The 15,941-nt window shown below is 44.8% G+C and overlaps 1 protein-coding gene across 3 annotated transcripts in view; it reads left to right on the plus strand.

Moving 5' to 3' along the window:
• CDH26 (cadherin 26) overlaps positions 1-15,941 on the plus strand; it is a 58,585-nt gene that overhangs the window by 29,489 nt on the left and 13,155 nt on the right. For all 3 annotated transcript variants that reach the window (XM_075571367.1, XM_075571366.1, XM_075571365.1), the window contains exons 3-15: positions 563-679; positions 1,943-2,101; positions 2,529-2,676; positions 2,942-3,108; positions 3,295-3,423; positions 4,703-4,888; positions 5,812-6,083; positions 9,807-9,949; positions 11,412-11,645; positions 12,192-12,413; positions 12,709-12,836; positions 13,692-13,754; positions 14,830-14,892. In XM_075571367.1, the coding sequence (XP_075427482.1) occupies positions 563-679; positions 1,943-2,101; positions 2,529-2,676; positions 2,942-3,108; positions 3,295-3,423; positions 4,703-4,888; positions 5,812-6,083; positions 9,807-9,949; positions 11,412-11,645; positions 12,192-12,413; positions 12,709-12,836; positions 13,692-13,754; positions 14,830-14,892 (2,031 nt within the window). The remainder of the gene's footprint in view (positions 1-562; positions 680-1,942; positions 2,102-2,528; positions 2,677-2,941; positions 3,109-3,294; positions 3,424-4,702; positions 4,889-5,811; positions 6,084-9,806; positions 9,950-11,411; positions 11,646-12,191; positions 12,414-12,708; positions 12,837-13,691; positions 13,755-14,829; positions 14,893-15,941) is intronic.

The following is a 15,941-nucleotide window of genomic DNA, read 5'->3' on the forward strand; positions in this document are numbered from 1 at the left end:
AGCTGTCATTTTTCTATGTTCCTAAATAAATAGTTGAATATGGCGTTAATGCAGCAATCCGAGCGGGCGATATTTTTTTTTTTTATGATTTTTTTTAACATAGGATTAAAGCAAGGGGTCTCCGGACAAGGGGTCTCCGGAGTGGATCCCCATTCATTTCAGCTCTGAAGACCCCCTGTTTCCGGAGATACTTACATCCGTAGGGGGTACCGGTAGCCACTCCTCTCGGCGAGCAGGGATCTCGTAACGGCGGAGTTTCGGAGCTCCCGCCCCCCCCCTGTGGGCCAAAAGCAAGTCGTGACATCATAAGTTTCGGCTTCCTATTGGCCCGCGTGACTCGGAAGCCTTAAACTTTGCAGAGATATCATCAACCCCTATGGTATCTCGGGAAGCAGGGCGTGGCCTGAGATGAAATTAATGGGGTTCGGCTCCGGAGACCCCCTCCTGCTTCAAACCCATGTTTAAAAATAATGATAATTTTAAAAAACACGTGAATTGCTCCTTTAAAGCCTCCTAAATGGAGAGCTTCCCACAAAATAAGTTTCTCATGGTTTATGGACAGAGCCTGAATCAGCCAGAGAGCCTCAGACCCCTTCGACGTTCAAAAAGAAGATGGGTCCTCACTACCTTCGTCCTGGAAGAGGAAGACCCAGGACCCTTCCCAAAATTTGCTGGAGAGGTAAGAAAGAAGACCTAAAATATAAGTCACTTTTAACTTCAAAAATATTCAAAGGGCGTCTTTTTTTTTTTTTGCGGCAGAGCAAAACACAAACAAGATTTGATAAAAAAATCTTTATAATGGTGTACATATTGTATTGTATGTACAGGCATACCCCGGTTTAAGTACACTCACTTTAAGTACACTCGCGAGTAAGTACATCTCGCTCAATAGGCAAACGGCAGCTCACGCATGCGCCTGTCTGCACGTCCTGAACAGCAATACCGGCTCCCTACCTGCAGCAAAGGTGTGCGCAAGCGGGGAGACTATAGAGCCTGTTACAGATGCGTTATTTACATCAGTTATGCACGTATATGACGATTGCAGTACAGTACATGCATCGATAAGTGGGAAAAAGGCAGTGCTTCACTTTAAGTACATTTTCGCTTTACATACATGCTCCGGTCCCATTGCGTACGTTAATGCGGGGTATGCCTGTATGTCTTTATTTATATAGCGCCATTAATGTACATAGCGCTTCACAGCAGTAATACACGTGACAATCATATAAATAACAAATAATACAAATAACAGATCATGGGAATAAGTGCTTCAGACATAAAAGTAACATTTCGGAAGAGGAGTCCCTGCTCTGAGGAGCTTACAATCTAATTGGTAGGTAGGAAAAACGTACAGAGACGGTAGGAGGGCGTTCTGGTAAGTGCGTCTGCAGGGGGCCAAGCTTTATGTATCGTGTGTATAGTGTTAGCCACGGTGCTACTCATATGCTTCGTTAAGCAGGTGTGTTTTAAGGTGGGTCTTAAAGGTGGATAGAGAGGGTGCTAGTCGGGTATTGAGGGGAAGGGCATTCCAGAGGTGTGGGGCAACCAGTGAGAAAGGTTTAAGGTGGGTGAGGGCTTTAGATACAAAAGGGGTAGAGAGAAGGCATCCTTGAGCAGAACGCAAGAGTCGGGATGGTGCATAGTGAGATACCTATCCCTTTGCCCTTATTATTGCCTTTGCTGTTTGTGACTGATCTCCAACAAACTGACACCAGGACGGCAAACGTGAACATTGTAAAGCCAACCCCATGGCATTTTTTAATGTACCGTATCCACTGAAGTGATCACATAATATGGAATTACACATACATCTGATTCAGACCGGGGCACAACGGAAGGAATAATTGCTCACCACCGGGTTTAGAAAAGATCTATTTTCCACTGCCTGGTCTTGGTTCCATTGAGTATGTTTCCCCCAACAAAATATCTGAGATGTTTCCAGCTCTTCAATGACCGGTCGGCCAATATGTCGCTCAAGTATCTGATCAGTGGTCCTGGAGTGGACGAGTTTCCTGAGGTCGGGTTATTCTCCGTCGATGACAGGCTAGGCCACGTCTTTGTTCACCGCAAGATTGACCGGGAGAAGACCGCCCTCTTTGTGGTAAATACAACCATGAGAAACCGGTATCACCTCTCGCTCCTTAATCACATTGCCTACCCTGAGGCCACGTTTCAGAAGATTAAGTGCCACGTTTATTACACAATTAAGCTTACTATCCGAGAGGCTTGGCAAAATGTATTGGTTATCACAACGGGGGGAAAATTACCTCTTCAAGGTTAGATAAAGCACTAGCTTTCATAAGAACTAGCAAGCATTTAAAAAACCCAGTTCCATATACTGAGCCAATTCGATTTTAAACTAGTAACATGACTGAAGGGTAAATATACATGAACAAGCTCATCTTCTTCTTTATTACTTCAAGTCAGATCTTATGAGGTCACATTGTTACATAAAGCACACAGAGGTCAAGAACACCCAACGTTGCCTGTGTGCCCGACTGTGGATTTAGTGGTTGCATTTCTCACAGGTGCGTTTTGATGCAGAGGACTGGGCCACCGGAAAGATTGTGGACAGAACCCTGATTTTTAACGTCGAAGTGAAGGATAAAAATGACAACGCTCCAGTGTTCGACCAATCAGAGTATAACATTACGGTGAAAGAATCCTCTAAGTTAGGTGAGTGATTTATACAGCGCATGGATTAAAGTGAAGGAACTCTACAATGGGCCTCAACCATTAATAAAGCGTGGCGTCACCGATAATAAAGTATCTGGTTGACAACTCAAGTCTTGGTTCTTTATACCTTCATTCAAGGTGTGTGGTTGGCTGAAAGTCAGCGTGTCCATCAAAATGTTGATGGAGTAAGAATGTGAATGGCACTGAAATGGTTCTTCCTGGTTTTTCTCGGTTTATTTTTTTTTCTTTCCCATCCTTCACCCAGATAATCCGATTTTACAAGTGGTGGCAATAGACATAGACAAACCGGAAACTCCAAACTCCGAAGTTGTCTACTCCATGCTCTCGCAGACACCTGAACTACCGGAGCTGACTTTCAGTATTGATCCCAAGAACGGTCTGATACGTGGACGTGGGTGCTTGAATTATGAGGTAGGACTTTGGCGCCTGTTTTGGCTGTCACAGAGTTTGCAAAAAGGATGAACGAGTCATTTCATCTCCATAAACTCTGATAGAGCAGCATGTATTTACTGAAAGCACATGGGCCGATGCAGACACAGAACTGGAGCTATTTAATTGCATGCGTAATCAATGACATCTGCCAATCCTCTTCTCTAGACAGCCAAGATTATCAAGCTACTGGTCCATGCTCGAGACAATGGGGCCGTGCCGCTGTCATCCACTGCCGCCGTTAATATCCATGTTGAAGATGGGAACAACCACTTGCCAGTGTTTACCAAGCTGAAAGTAAGTATCCCCTTACTCCTTGCAGTGGGAATGTCAGTGATATTTAAAGATACATTGTTATTATAAAGCTAGTATTATTTTTACAGAGGTTATGCTGATGGGATAGCTTTTTTTTTTTTTTTTTTCAACTTTATGTTTTATTCAGTTTTCAGACATACAGCAGTTATAAAGCATAGTATAACATGGGTCAACTTCTTTGCTGTATTTACTGCCACTTCAATTCACACATAAACACACTTACACAAAGACTCAGGGGGGAGGAGGGGGGGACACACTAGGGGAGAGAGGGGAGGAGGGGGGGGATGGGGAAAGGGGGGGGGGGGGCACCGCTACTGGTTCTGCCATGAGCCGCCGTTTTTCCAGACCTCCCGAACTCCTCGTGCGTCCTAGCTAACCACTTGAGCTGAGGCTGCAATTGTCCCTATCTGTCATGTCCGTCCCTGTGGTGCGATTACTGCCATTCGTTGAAGGAGAACTCACCTTGCGCTATCACAGCCAAATGGTGGCATTGCTCACCCCCGTGATGTCGGTTTGCGCCAGCCAAGGAAACCAGACTTTTTGAAAATTTGAGCCAGTGTCATTGACCAAACTTGTCAATTTCTCCATCTGGCAGACGAACCAAATTCTGTTCCGAATCTTATCTATCGTGTTTTGTTTCCACAATGCCGCTGTTGGGATAGCTCTTTTAAACACAGCTGTAATGTACAATTCAGTTCTGATATCTGCCGCGGCTATGTTATTTCTAGATAGGCACATGCAAAGCACATGTTAAATTGGGAGATGGTATTCTGGCATGGGTGCTGTGTGAAGCACTGATTGAGCCACCTGTGCTGAAGCAGGGATATCCTGAAAACCTGACCTGTTGGTGGCTCTTGAGGGCTGGAGTTGGCTACCCTTGGCATAGGAGGTACTGCAAACACAGAAGAGAGCATTCGCGGGGACTGGCTTCCAAACGTAATAAAGGTTTATTTTACAGATTGACCTTTCGGTCCAAACCATGAACCTTTCTCAAGACAGAAAAGTCCCCGGTTTGGACCGAAATGTCAATCGATCAATTATAAACCGTTATTCCGTTTTGAAGCCAGACCCAGCGAATGCTCTCTTTATCTGTTTGCAGTATCTTCTATGAAGTGGGAGATGGTACAGACAGTGTTACACAGTTCTTTTCCAGGGGACGGCACATTTAAAGTTATTTCAGACTCTCAGGTTCGATAAGGATATTACCCGTGTATTCTAAGCAGGCAACCTCCTCAATAAGTAACGTATCTTTCCTTTTCAGTACGATCTGACCCTCCCGGAAGGTGAACTGAAGAATGACGTGCTGAGGATAAAAGTTGAAGACAAAGATGTGGCAAAAACGCCAGGCTGGAGAGCCACATTTAAAATATTATCTGGCAATGAAAATGGAAATGCCAACATTACGACCGACCCAGAAACCAATGATGGCATTTTAAGCATCATAAAGGTAAATCTAGTCTTAGGGGAGGTATATGGTTGGGGGGGGGGGCCTCCTTTGGAGCCATATGGGAAGTTCTGGAAGTCACAGATCCAGAAGGACAAAGGCAGGCTGGGGAAAATCAACTCAATGTTTGTGGGAGATGAAGCCACGTAGAAGAAAAGTGTGTGTTGACACAACGCTCCTTTCTTTGTTCTTGATTGTGTCATATGGAAGACGTTTGTTAGTCCCGTTTCGTTATATCTGGTTCAGATGGTGGAGGAGACGTTTACGTCACTGTAGATCTCAGATTTTTGGCAGCAAATGATATTGAAGAAATGGCACAACTCAAGTACATCGTTTGGTACATGCCATTATATATGTGTAACTCCTATTGACCCTCTTCAAACCTGGCATACACAGACCATAAATTAAAGCAAGTATCTTGAAACATTGTCACAAATAGGCTCGGTATACAAAATGCCTCTTTTAGCACCATTTTGCTACTAACATACATACTGACACATTTCCCCCGTAGCCTGATTTGTACCACTAGACCACTGGTTCCCAAGCTTTTTTTGGTTAAGGAACCCTGCGTGAAATTCTGAGGAACCCCCAATCCGATGCATTGTAAGGAACCCCAACCCTCTCTAATATTGTGTCTGAGATCAGATACATTGTAAATTCTTCCGTATGTGGTATCATTTTCAAATTAACTGAAAATCGCAGAGAACCCTTTAAGGATGGCCGGGGAACCCCAAGGGTTCCTAGGAACCCTGGTTGAAAAACACGACCCTAGACTAGTAACAGGAGAACAGATGTTTAAAAAGGGTGCATTGTAAGGATCAGATTGGGACACAAATATTACTGAGTAGCAGTTGATGTGAAGTTCTGTCTGTAACGATGGATTGTGCTGTTGTCCACGAACAAAACATTTCCCCTTGCCTTTGCAGCCTCTGGATTTTCAGAAGACCCCCGAGATGAAACTGGTCATCTCTGTTGAGAACGAAGAAGCGCTATTTTCATGTGAGCAGGGCAAGCTTACGATGAATCCGTCACCCCAGCTCAGCAACGTGGCTCTGAACATAATAGTTTTAGACAGAAACGACCCCCCGCTTTTTTATCCGGCGAGCCAAATCATTAGACAAAAAGAGGGTTTGATGCCGGGAACGGTCCTGGGAAAACTTAATGCAACAGATCCCGATAAAGTCCCAAACAAGATCAGGTACAGTAGGATCTACTTAACCATTTCATTTACCATTTGTGTAGATGAATGTCGTGGGAGCCTGCGGAGATTACGTGGTCCATGTAGAGATGGGCGCATACACTTTTGGGAACGTGGATCCGCAGAGGATCGACCGGTTCCTTTTTGGTTCACGGATTGTAGCGGATCAATCTCAAAAAGGGCGATTGGCGTTTTGCGTATTTTTTTATTATCAGTACACTCTGCGGATTCAGCAATCTGTGGATTGGATTCTACAAAACCGTCCACGGGTGGTATCCACGGCCGATTTTTGATGAATCCACGTGGATTAAAACCGATCAAATCCGTTTGCGGATTTTACGCCACAAAAACAAATTTTGGGGGGGGGGGAAATGCGAGAAAATCCGGGAAACGGGTTTGGGCAGATTCACGCATCTCTAGATCCATGTACTAAAACCTTCATAAAATGCGCGTTGTGTGTATGAAAGCTTCTTACATATGTAACGGATTTTCTGGCCTAGCCTGACCCACCCAATCTCACATTGGCCCCTGTGGTCTAACCAGCCCCCATTACATGGTCGTGTCTGGTGGTGCACCTGTTGGCAACAGCACTCCTGAGTCTCCCGCATGATGTTGTGTGGGGATTGCCAATCCAGACAGGCAGCTGAGGTAGTGTGTGCGAGTCCTACCTATATCCAGTGCAGCGCCTCCACCTCATCAGGATCTCTGCATCCGCAGGAAGATGGTTCTGATGAGGAACTCCTTCTTGGTGGTGCCTTCCACTGGAGAGTAACTTCACACTCACACAGTGGGGTTGTCTTTGAACAGGGCATCTTTATTGGCATGGTGGTATGGGCAAGCTGCCCCTGACAGCTATCAGCTTAGCCGCTCATTCCTTTGCTGCACTCCATCTGGAAGGTTCCTCCTTCTCCTAATGGAGTTGCTTTCCACCTCTCCCCTTAGGGAGATTCAACAGCTTTTCTGTCTCTCTGCTCAGAGCTGCACAGACTCACAGCTCTTGCATCAGACCACTGCAACACTGTTGCAGACCTCCATGTGCCTCTCACTGAACAGAGGCAGCACAACAACAGGAACTCAACTAACTTTAGGAAGTGCTGTGCAATATATCAGCTTCCAGAAAGACCCACCTCTTCTCTGTGTCACTAACAGGGGACACAGACAAGCTGTCACTTCCTTTGCTACTATCTTACACATCACCAGGGGTTGAGGGCAAACCTCCATGTTGACTACTGGCAATCATGCATACTTACCAGGTTTACTGCCAGCATGAGAAAGAGATATGTACACCAATTTTACACATGGCTACACATATGACGCATAATTTGTTCTTTCAAATACATTTTGATGTGTTGGATACCTGATAGATACACTGTAAATGAGAACAGAATTGTGTCTATTCATTTATATCTAGTGTTAGTAAATATATCTTATTTAGTTTAATATTTTGTAGAATAATTAATTTTGTTAACCTATAAAAAAAAAAAAAAAAACAAAAATGCATTCGTGCCGCATTAAATCATTTTGGGTTGATACACAGCAACATAATTCTACACTAACACTGTTAGCAGGCTTTGATGAAGAGAAACATGATTTTTTAGTACTGTACATACCATTACCATTTCTGTTCACCCTAAAAAGGAAAAATAATCATTTTTGTTGCTGATGACGGACACAAGCGCAACTGAAAATGAGATTTCCGTGCACCAATTGTGTGCCAAAAGCTGTTTGCAACAATTAGTACAGGGGGTGTGCAAAGTTTTTGACCTGCGCCCCCCTGCCTCGCATCTCCAGCGTTCGCGCCCCCACGCTCCTACGACCCGGTGTCAAATGACGCCGCCGGTCATGTGACATCACGTGAGCCCGCAGCGTCATTTGCCGCGCGTTGCAATGGCGTGAACATGAAGAGACGACTGGCAGCAGGTAAGGGAGTTACAGAAACCTCGCGCCTCCCCCGGCATTTAATTTAAATGCATTGGGGAAGGGCGCGGGGCCTCTGTAACCGCCGCACCCTTACCCCCTGGAAAATCTTGCGCCCCCCAGTTTGCACACCCCTGACTTGGTACATAGGTTCCTATCTATGAAATTGGCATTCATACATCAAGTGCTGAGGCTCCAGTCTTTCCATAATGCCGTATAACTGCAAAAGATGGGACCCCTGTTGAGATTGGGGGGACTAATGACAAGCGGATGGGCTGCGTGGAGACATATTTACTAAGCCATGCTGGAAGGTGTCCTATGGCCGGGGTGCGCAAACTGGGGTGGGGGCGCAGGGTTTTTGTGGGGGGCGTGATGGTTACAGAGGCCCCTCACTCTTCAGCGCGAGGCTTCTGCAACTCACCTGAATTGAGACGACGCATTGTCAAATGATGCTGCGAGGTCATTTAACGCCTGTCGCCATGGCAACGCAGCGGGGTTCACGTGACGTCACATTAAAGGCAAAGGGAGTGCGACACGGGGAGAGCAGGCAGGGGGCACAGCGCAGGAAGTTTGCGCATCCCTGTCCTATGGCATAGCACAGCTTAGGTTATATGGCCCTATATCAGCATTTATAGAACAAGTGAGCTATCATACATACATCTGTATCACACATACATCTGTATCACACATACATCTGTATCACACATACATCTGTATCACACATACATCTGTATCACACATACATCTGTATCACACATACATCTAAATCACACATACACCTGTATCACACATACATCTGTATCACACATACATCTGTATCACACATACACCTGTATCACACATACATCTGTATCATACATACATCTGTATCACACATACATCTGTATCACACATACACCTGTATCACACATACACCTGTATCACACATACACCTGTACCATATATACACCTGTATCACACATACATCTGTATCACACATACATCTGTATCACACATACACCTGTATCACACATACACCTGTACCATACATACATCTGTATCACACATACATCTGTATCACACATACATCTGTATCACACATACACCTGTATCACACATACACCTGTACCATACATACATCTGTATCACACATACATCTGTATCACACATACATCTGAATCACACATACACCTGTATCACACATACACCTGTATCATACATACACCTGTATCACACATACACCTGTATCACACATACATCTGTATCACACATACACCTGTATCACACATACACCTGTATCATACATACACCTGTATCATACATACACCTGTACCATACATACATCTGTATCATACATACACCTGTATCACACATACACCTGTATCACACATACATCTGTATCACACATACACCTGTATCACACATACACCTGTATCACACATACACCTGTATCACACATACACCTGTATCATACATACACCTGTATCATACATACATCTGTATCATACATACATCTGTATCACACATACACCTGTATCACACATACACCTGTATCATACATACACCTTGTAAACTAGAAGGCTGACATATCACTTTACGGACCACATGGAGGAAAACTAGTTGTACAGTTGCCTATATGATATTTCATATTGGTCCGTTTGAAAGGTGGTTTCCTCTGTCACTCTGACCTGCTTGAGACTCGTACGAGGCTCGAGTGCGTGGAACAGCGCTGAGGATAACTTGCGCAACGAGCACAAAAGAACCGCGCTGAAGGTTTCCCCCAAAATGTGCGCTAACACAAGCACTTTTTACATATTTTTTTTGCAGGTACAAAGTGGCACACGACCCTGCGGGCTGGGTGACCGTGGATGAAAACACCGGCGTTTTAACGACGCTGAAAGAACTTGACAGGGAGTCCCCTTTTGTTAACAATACTGTGTACACCATCATTGTTCAAGCTATAGATGACGGTAAGAATGAACTGGCTTGTTGTGTTAATAAGTGGCCTGTTGCATTAGTATGTGGCCTGTTGCATTAGTATGTGGCCTGTTGCATTAGTATGGGGCCTGGTGCATTAGTAAGTGGCCTGTTGCATTAGTATGTGGCCTGTTGCATTAATATGTGGCCTGTTGCATTAGTATGTGGCCTGTTGCATTAGTATGTGGCCTGTTGCATTAGTAAGTGGCCTGTTGCATTAGTATGTGGCCTGTTGCTTTAGTAAGTGGCCTGTTGCTTTAGTAAGTGGCCTGTTGCATTAGTATGTGGCCTGTTGCATTAGTAAGTGGCCTGTTGCATTAGTAAGTGGCCTGTTGCATTAGTAAGTGGCCTGTTGCATTAGTAAGTGGCCTGTTGCATTAGTAAGTGGCCTGTTGCATTAGTAAGTGGCCTGTTGCATTAGTAAGTGGCCTGTTGCATTAGTAAGTGGCCTGTTGCATTAGTATGTGGCCTGTTGCATTAGTATGTGGCCTGTTGCATTAGTAAGTGGCCTGTTGCATTAGTAAGTGGCCTGTTGCATTAGTAAGTGGCCTGTTGCATTAGTAAGTGGCCTGTTGCATTAGTAAGTGGCCTGTTGCATTAGTAAGTGGCCTGTTGCATTAGTAAGTGGCCTGTTGCATTAGTAAGTGGCCTGTTGCATTAGTAAGTGGCCTGTTGCATTAGTAAGTGGCCTGTTGCATTAGTAAGTGGCCTGTTGCATTAGTAAGTGGCCTGTTGCATTAGTATGTGGCCTGTTGCATTAGTAAGTGGCCTGTTGCATTAGTAAGTGGCCTGTTGCATTAGTAAGTGGCCTGTTGCATTAGTAAGTGGCCTGTTGCATTAGTAAGTGGCCTGTTGCATTAGTATGTGGCCTGTTGCATTAGTAAGTGGCCTGTTGCATTTGTAAAAGGCCTGTTGCATTAGTATGTGGCCTGTTGCATTAGTAAGTGGCCTGTTGCATTAGTAAGTGGCCTGTTGCATTAGTATGTGGCCTGTTGCATTAGTATGTGGCCTGTTGCATTAGTATGTGGCCTGTTGCATTAGTATGTGGCCTGGTGCATTAGTATGTGGCCTGTTGCATTAGTATGTGGCCTGGTGCATTAGTATGTGGCCTGGTGCATTAGTAAGTGGTACATTTGTATTATTTTTATAATGATAAATGCAACAATTTAGCCTAAGATAGTAATACTTCTCTCAGGACAGCGCATTACCTGGCCATGGATGTCCGGGTAGGCAATTCTTCCATGTTTGGCATCAATGGCCAGGGTAATGCCCTGTCCTTCGGGATTTATTACTTAATTAGTACGTTGCATGGACCAACCGGTTGCTTTACAACACCATAACTCCTTCCTCCATGCTGTTTCCCTATAGTATGTCTGACCACCATGAAGTCCAATCTTTTTAAGTATCAGAAGAAACATTTCTTGCTTGTTCTACCCATCATTCTTCTCTCCCCAGGTGTCCCACCAGAAACAGGAAGTAGTACAGTGACAATTTACCTGTCGGACATTAACGACCATACACCAGAACTGGTCTCACCTTATGTGGAAAGATGTGAGCAAGTGCAGGGCGAGGCATTTACCATTCGGGCCGTAGATAAGGACTTGGATCCATACTCTGGGCCATTCAAGTTCGAACTTGCGGATAATTCCGAAAATATGAAGGATGCTTGGCGACTTGGACAAAGTGCTGGTTAGTTTCAGGATTTGTTTTAGCTATAAATCAGGTCTTGAACGTCTCACTTGTTTAGTGTGTCGGACTCACCGGAAGTAATGTTTATTCCATCTGAGTCAGAGGCGCATTGTTACGTGTTTGGTGCTACAGCTATTTAAATGGAAGCCATTGCTATTAATTGGAAGTGTCTGACTCATTGAAAGTCATATTTCTTGAATTGGAGTGGGTCTCACTCATTTTAAGTCATGTCTCTTCAATTGGAGTGGGTCTCACTCATTGGAAGTCGTGTCTCTTCAATTGGAGCGGGTCTTCATTGGAAGGCATTGTTATTCATGTGGAGTGGATCTTACTTTTTAGAACGTAAACCAGTGCATTTAGAACATGTCTGTCTCATTCTCTGGAGAAACTCACACCTACTGTATGTGTATTAAGAAAAACAAGTTGAACTGCACCTTCAGATGAAACCTCAGTCTTCTCAATAAAAATCATCAATGGACGTTCAAGACAATAGTCATTCAAGTTATTGATTTGAGACCCCTGACGTGACCTTCTTTTCTTTTGCAGGTGATTCAGTGCCACTTTTAATGCTTAAAAGCCTCCCGAAGGGAAACCACACCGTGTCCTTGAACGTTTTTGATCGGCAGGGCTCTTCCGGCAGGCAGACATTGAATGTCAGGGTGTGCTCCTGCCCTGACGGACTGACATGTGAGAAGATGCAGCCAGCTACACACTCCCTGGGTGGTGGGGCCATAGGAGTTATGGTTGCTGCTTTGCTTTTATTCCTGTGTAAGTAATACATCTGGCTACGTTATTTAATACTCTACTGCAGGAGAGGTCAACTCCAGTCCCCAAAGGCTACAAAGAGGTCAAGTTTTAAGGGTATTCCTGCTTCAGCACAGGTGGCTCGGTCAATGACTGAGCCACTGTTTGAGCCACATTTGCTTAAGTAGGGATATCCTTAAAACTTGACCTGTTGGTGGCCCTTGAGAACTGCAGTTGGCCACCTCTGTTGTACTTCTTTAGTTTGTTGAGTGGTTAGGCGAGGTCTCATACACAACATATTCTGTCGTCTTCTCAATAGTGGGCTTGTGCTTGCTTATGTGTGTTTTCTGTGGGTCTGCAAACGAGAAGCACAAAGGCTCCCTGCCTGACGAAGGCAACCAGACGCTGATCAAGTACAATGAGGAGGGAGGGAGCTCGCTGAATCAGGTAGACCATCATGGATGTCCAACTGAGTTGTGCTGTTATGGGTCAGGCAGGAAATTACCATTCCTCATTGGATGAAGCCTAATAAACATGAGAGATTCCTATTGCTGGAATACATAGTTACATAGTAGATAAGGTTGAAAAAAGACATACGTCATCAAGTTCTCTATGCTAAATTTAGACGGCAGATACTTTATCCTATATCTATACTTACAGTATATTGATCCAGAGGAAGGCAAACAAAAACCCAGTGTTATATCATCCAATGATATCTCATAAGGGAAAATAAATTCCTTCCCTGTATACCGTTCCTTTCTAAAACGATGTCCAACTTTTTTTGAACAAATCTATTGTATCTGCCATACAGTCTCCATGGGTAATGAATCCCACAGTGTAACTGCCCTTACTGTAAAGAACCCTTTCCTTTGTTGCTGGTGAAATCTCCTTTCCTCCAACCTTAAGGGATGGCCCCGAGTCCTTTGTACTGCCCTTGGCAATACAAGTTGCATTGTCGCACCGTCTAGGTCTGTGGTCACGTTGGAGCCAGCAGCTGTACACAGTGTGTGCAGCTAAGCATTTGAAAATGAAATGCAAAGTCAAAGGACCCATCCACATACAACTGTTTCACCATTTTGAGCTCACAAACGCGCGTGATATGCAGTATTCCCTTATGAGGATGTCCTTTTTATACTGCCCTGCTTTCCCTTTCCGCACCTGCCTCCAAGTTCCGATATGGTCCTATCCTCATTTAAGTATTTGCCTCCTTAGACTCTGAGGAGTTCCTCCTCCAGAACCATACATTGTGTGGCCGTTATTTCATCGACCACTCGTTTTTTTAACTCCAGTATCTATCCACAGGCGATCCCTGCTGTACCTCCTTTGTCTCCCGTTGGAAACGACTACGTCAGACTCAACAACAAGGTAACAGAGCGTCCCTTCCAGTCCCCAGCCAATTCATAAGTAGGCACCTGCCAAAGTCTCCATGAATTTCGTGGCAGAATAATCTGCTCGGTATTGTAAAGTAGTGAAATGGGTTTACGTTTCCACTTCCATAGCTGGCAATGTTTTTTTATCTAATATCTCGCTCCCAAGCTAACATCTTCCATACAGAATTGTAGGTTCTTAAAATCAGGATCATACATCTGAAGGCTCCTGCCTGCTGTAATCCTAAACTTCCATCATTCACAGCAAGACAGATGGCTTTATACAATCCACCGGCTTGGCATTTGAAATGGGTATTTGTTGTTCTCTATGCACCTCTTGGGCTGGTCTCCATGATGACTACATAGAAGACGTTTGATACCAACCAACCGTTTATGTCTTTAAAACCAGATACATACAGCACATATACCGCTCCTCAGTGTAAGCTCGTTTAAATGGTTGCATTTTCCCCCCTTTTTGTACAAATGGGTCATCCTTTCCATTTTCCTTGCAGAACACATCCACCCATCATTGTAGTTTTGTGTAATGAAGAAATATTGACATAAAAACTTTTTGGTGACATCTATTAAACAAATGTTCTAAAGCTGTTAAAGAGAGAAGGTGTTAAAAGGCAGACTGTTTCACATCACTACAACACTAATATATGTTGTTAAAGAAGCAGTTCCCCCCCGTCTCCCCCTCCCCACCCCCCTTTGTTTTTACACGTACGGGAAGCAGGGGTCTCTTGAGCTTTTAGCCACATTAATTTCGGCTCTGGAAACCCCCCTGCTTCCCGAGATGATACCTATTGGGGGAAGGGGCCGCCGGTACTTCATGGAGGTTTAAGAACCCCATGTCATGCGCGCCGATAGGAAGCCACAAAGGGAGATTTAAACCTAACCTCCATTTTGTTTCCCCTCGAGGGGACAGCATCTTCCCTGCTAAGCGTCCCGAGACCCGAGGACCTTTCTCCTTTAAGTAGGGATCCATGTTTGAGTTAAGTTGACCAGGAAGCTGCACTCTTGACAGCAGAGATAAAAGGCAATATATTCATTTTGTTTTTATTTATGATCAGGAAGCCGTTATACGCTCACCTTCTGGTACGTTGGGCCGGCCCCAGCACGAAACCTTGGAAAGGGTGAGCTTCCGCGCCGCGTGTTTGACTGCTGACCTGTAACATGCGTGTAACCTCACACCCTACTCTCGTGGCATTGCAGAAGTCACCAGTAGACGAAACAGTTTAGTGAACTCAACTGTTTCTCTTGGGGAAATTATATAGGAAGCAACCTGTAGAACAGGGGTGGGCAACTGCAGTCCAACAGGTCAGGTTTTAAGGATATCCCTGCTTCAGCACAGGTGACTCAATCATTCCTTGTTTCAGCACAGGTGGCTCAATCAGTCCTTGCTTCAGCACAGGTGGCTCAATCAGTGGCTCAGTCTTCGACTGAGCCACTGATTGAGCCACCTGTGCTGAAGCAGGGATATCCTTAATACCTGATCAGTAGGTGGCTCTTGACTGGGGTTGCCCACTCCTGCTGTAGGAGGTATTTTCTGCTCTAGAAGAAGTAGACTTTATGCTATTTGGGGGAAAGGATTAATTTCCCTAATGTCAGGGCTGCCGACGGGTTCCTCCTCTACTTGTATGGCCTGTCTACCCCGCCCCCCTCGTCCCCCTCAACAACAGCCTTCAGCACCCACTTCCTGTCTCACCGTTCAACATCCCGGGGCCCAGGTAAGGCCGGTATTCCTGTGGCCCGAGAGAGATGTCGTGACCTTGCCTATTGTTAACTTCTTTGTGCCCGACCCTTGTGTTTTATTGTCGCGATCTGTACGCCCATTCTTTAATCTTTCATGCTACGAATTAACATTTCGTGCAGTTTGTTGTCTCCTAGCTCCCTCTGCTGAAGAGCTATTGTACTGTATGACCTGGAAAAATAAAGCTACCGCTTCAGCTGAGACAGTTACAGTACATATTCAAAGGACCGTGTTGCCTGTATTACTATAAGCGACTCATTCCTAAAGATCTCGCGGAGTGCTCGTCACGTGCACTCGGGCCTGTCATCTTTTGGAGAGAGTCTCAGTCATTGGCCACCTGCCTCACACATCCTCAGAGAATATACAAGGGCCTCACTTATCTTCTTCATATTTGCATGGGTTTTAAATGGGATACATTTGGCGCACGTATTT

Source organism: Ascaphus truei, chromosome 15, assembly GCF_040206685.1.
Source record: "Ascaphus truei isolate aAscTru1 chromosome 15, aAscTru1.hap1, whole genome shotgun sequence".
NCBI classification, from domain to species: Eukaryota; Metazoa; Chordata; class Amphibia; order Anura; family Ascaphidae; genus Ascaphus; species Ascaphus truei.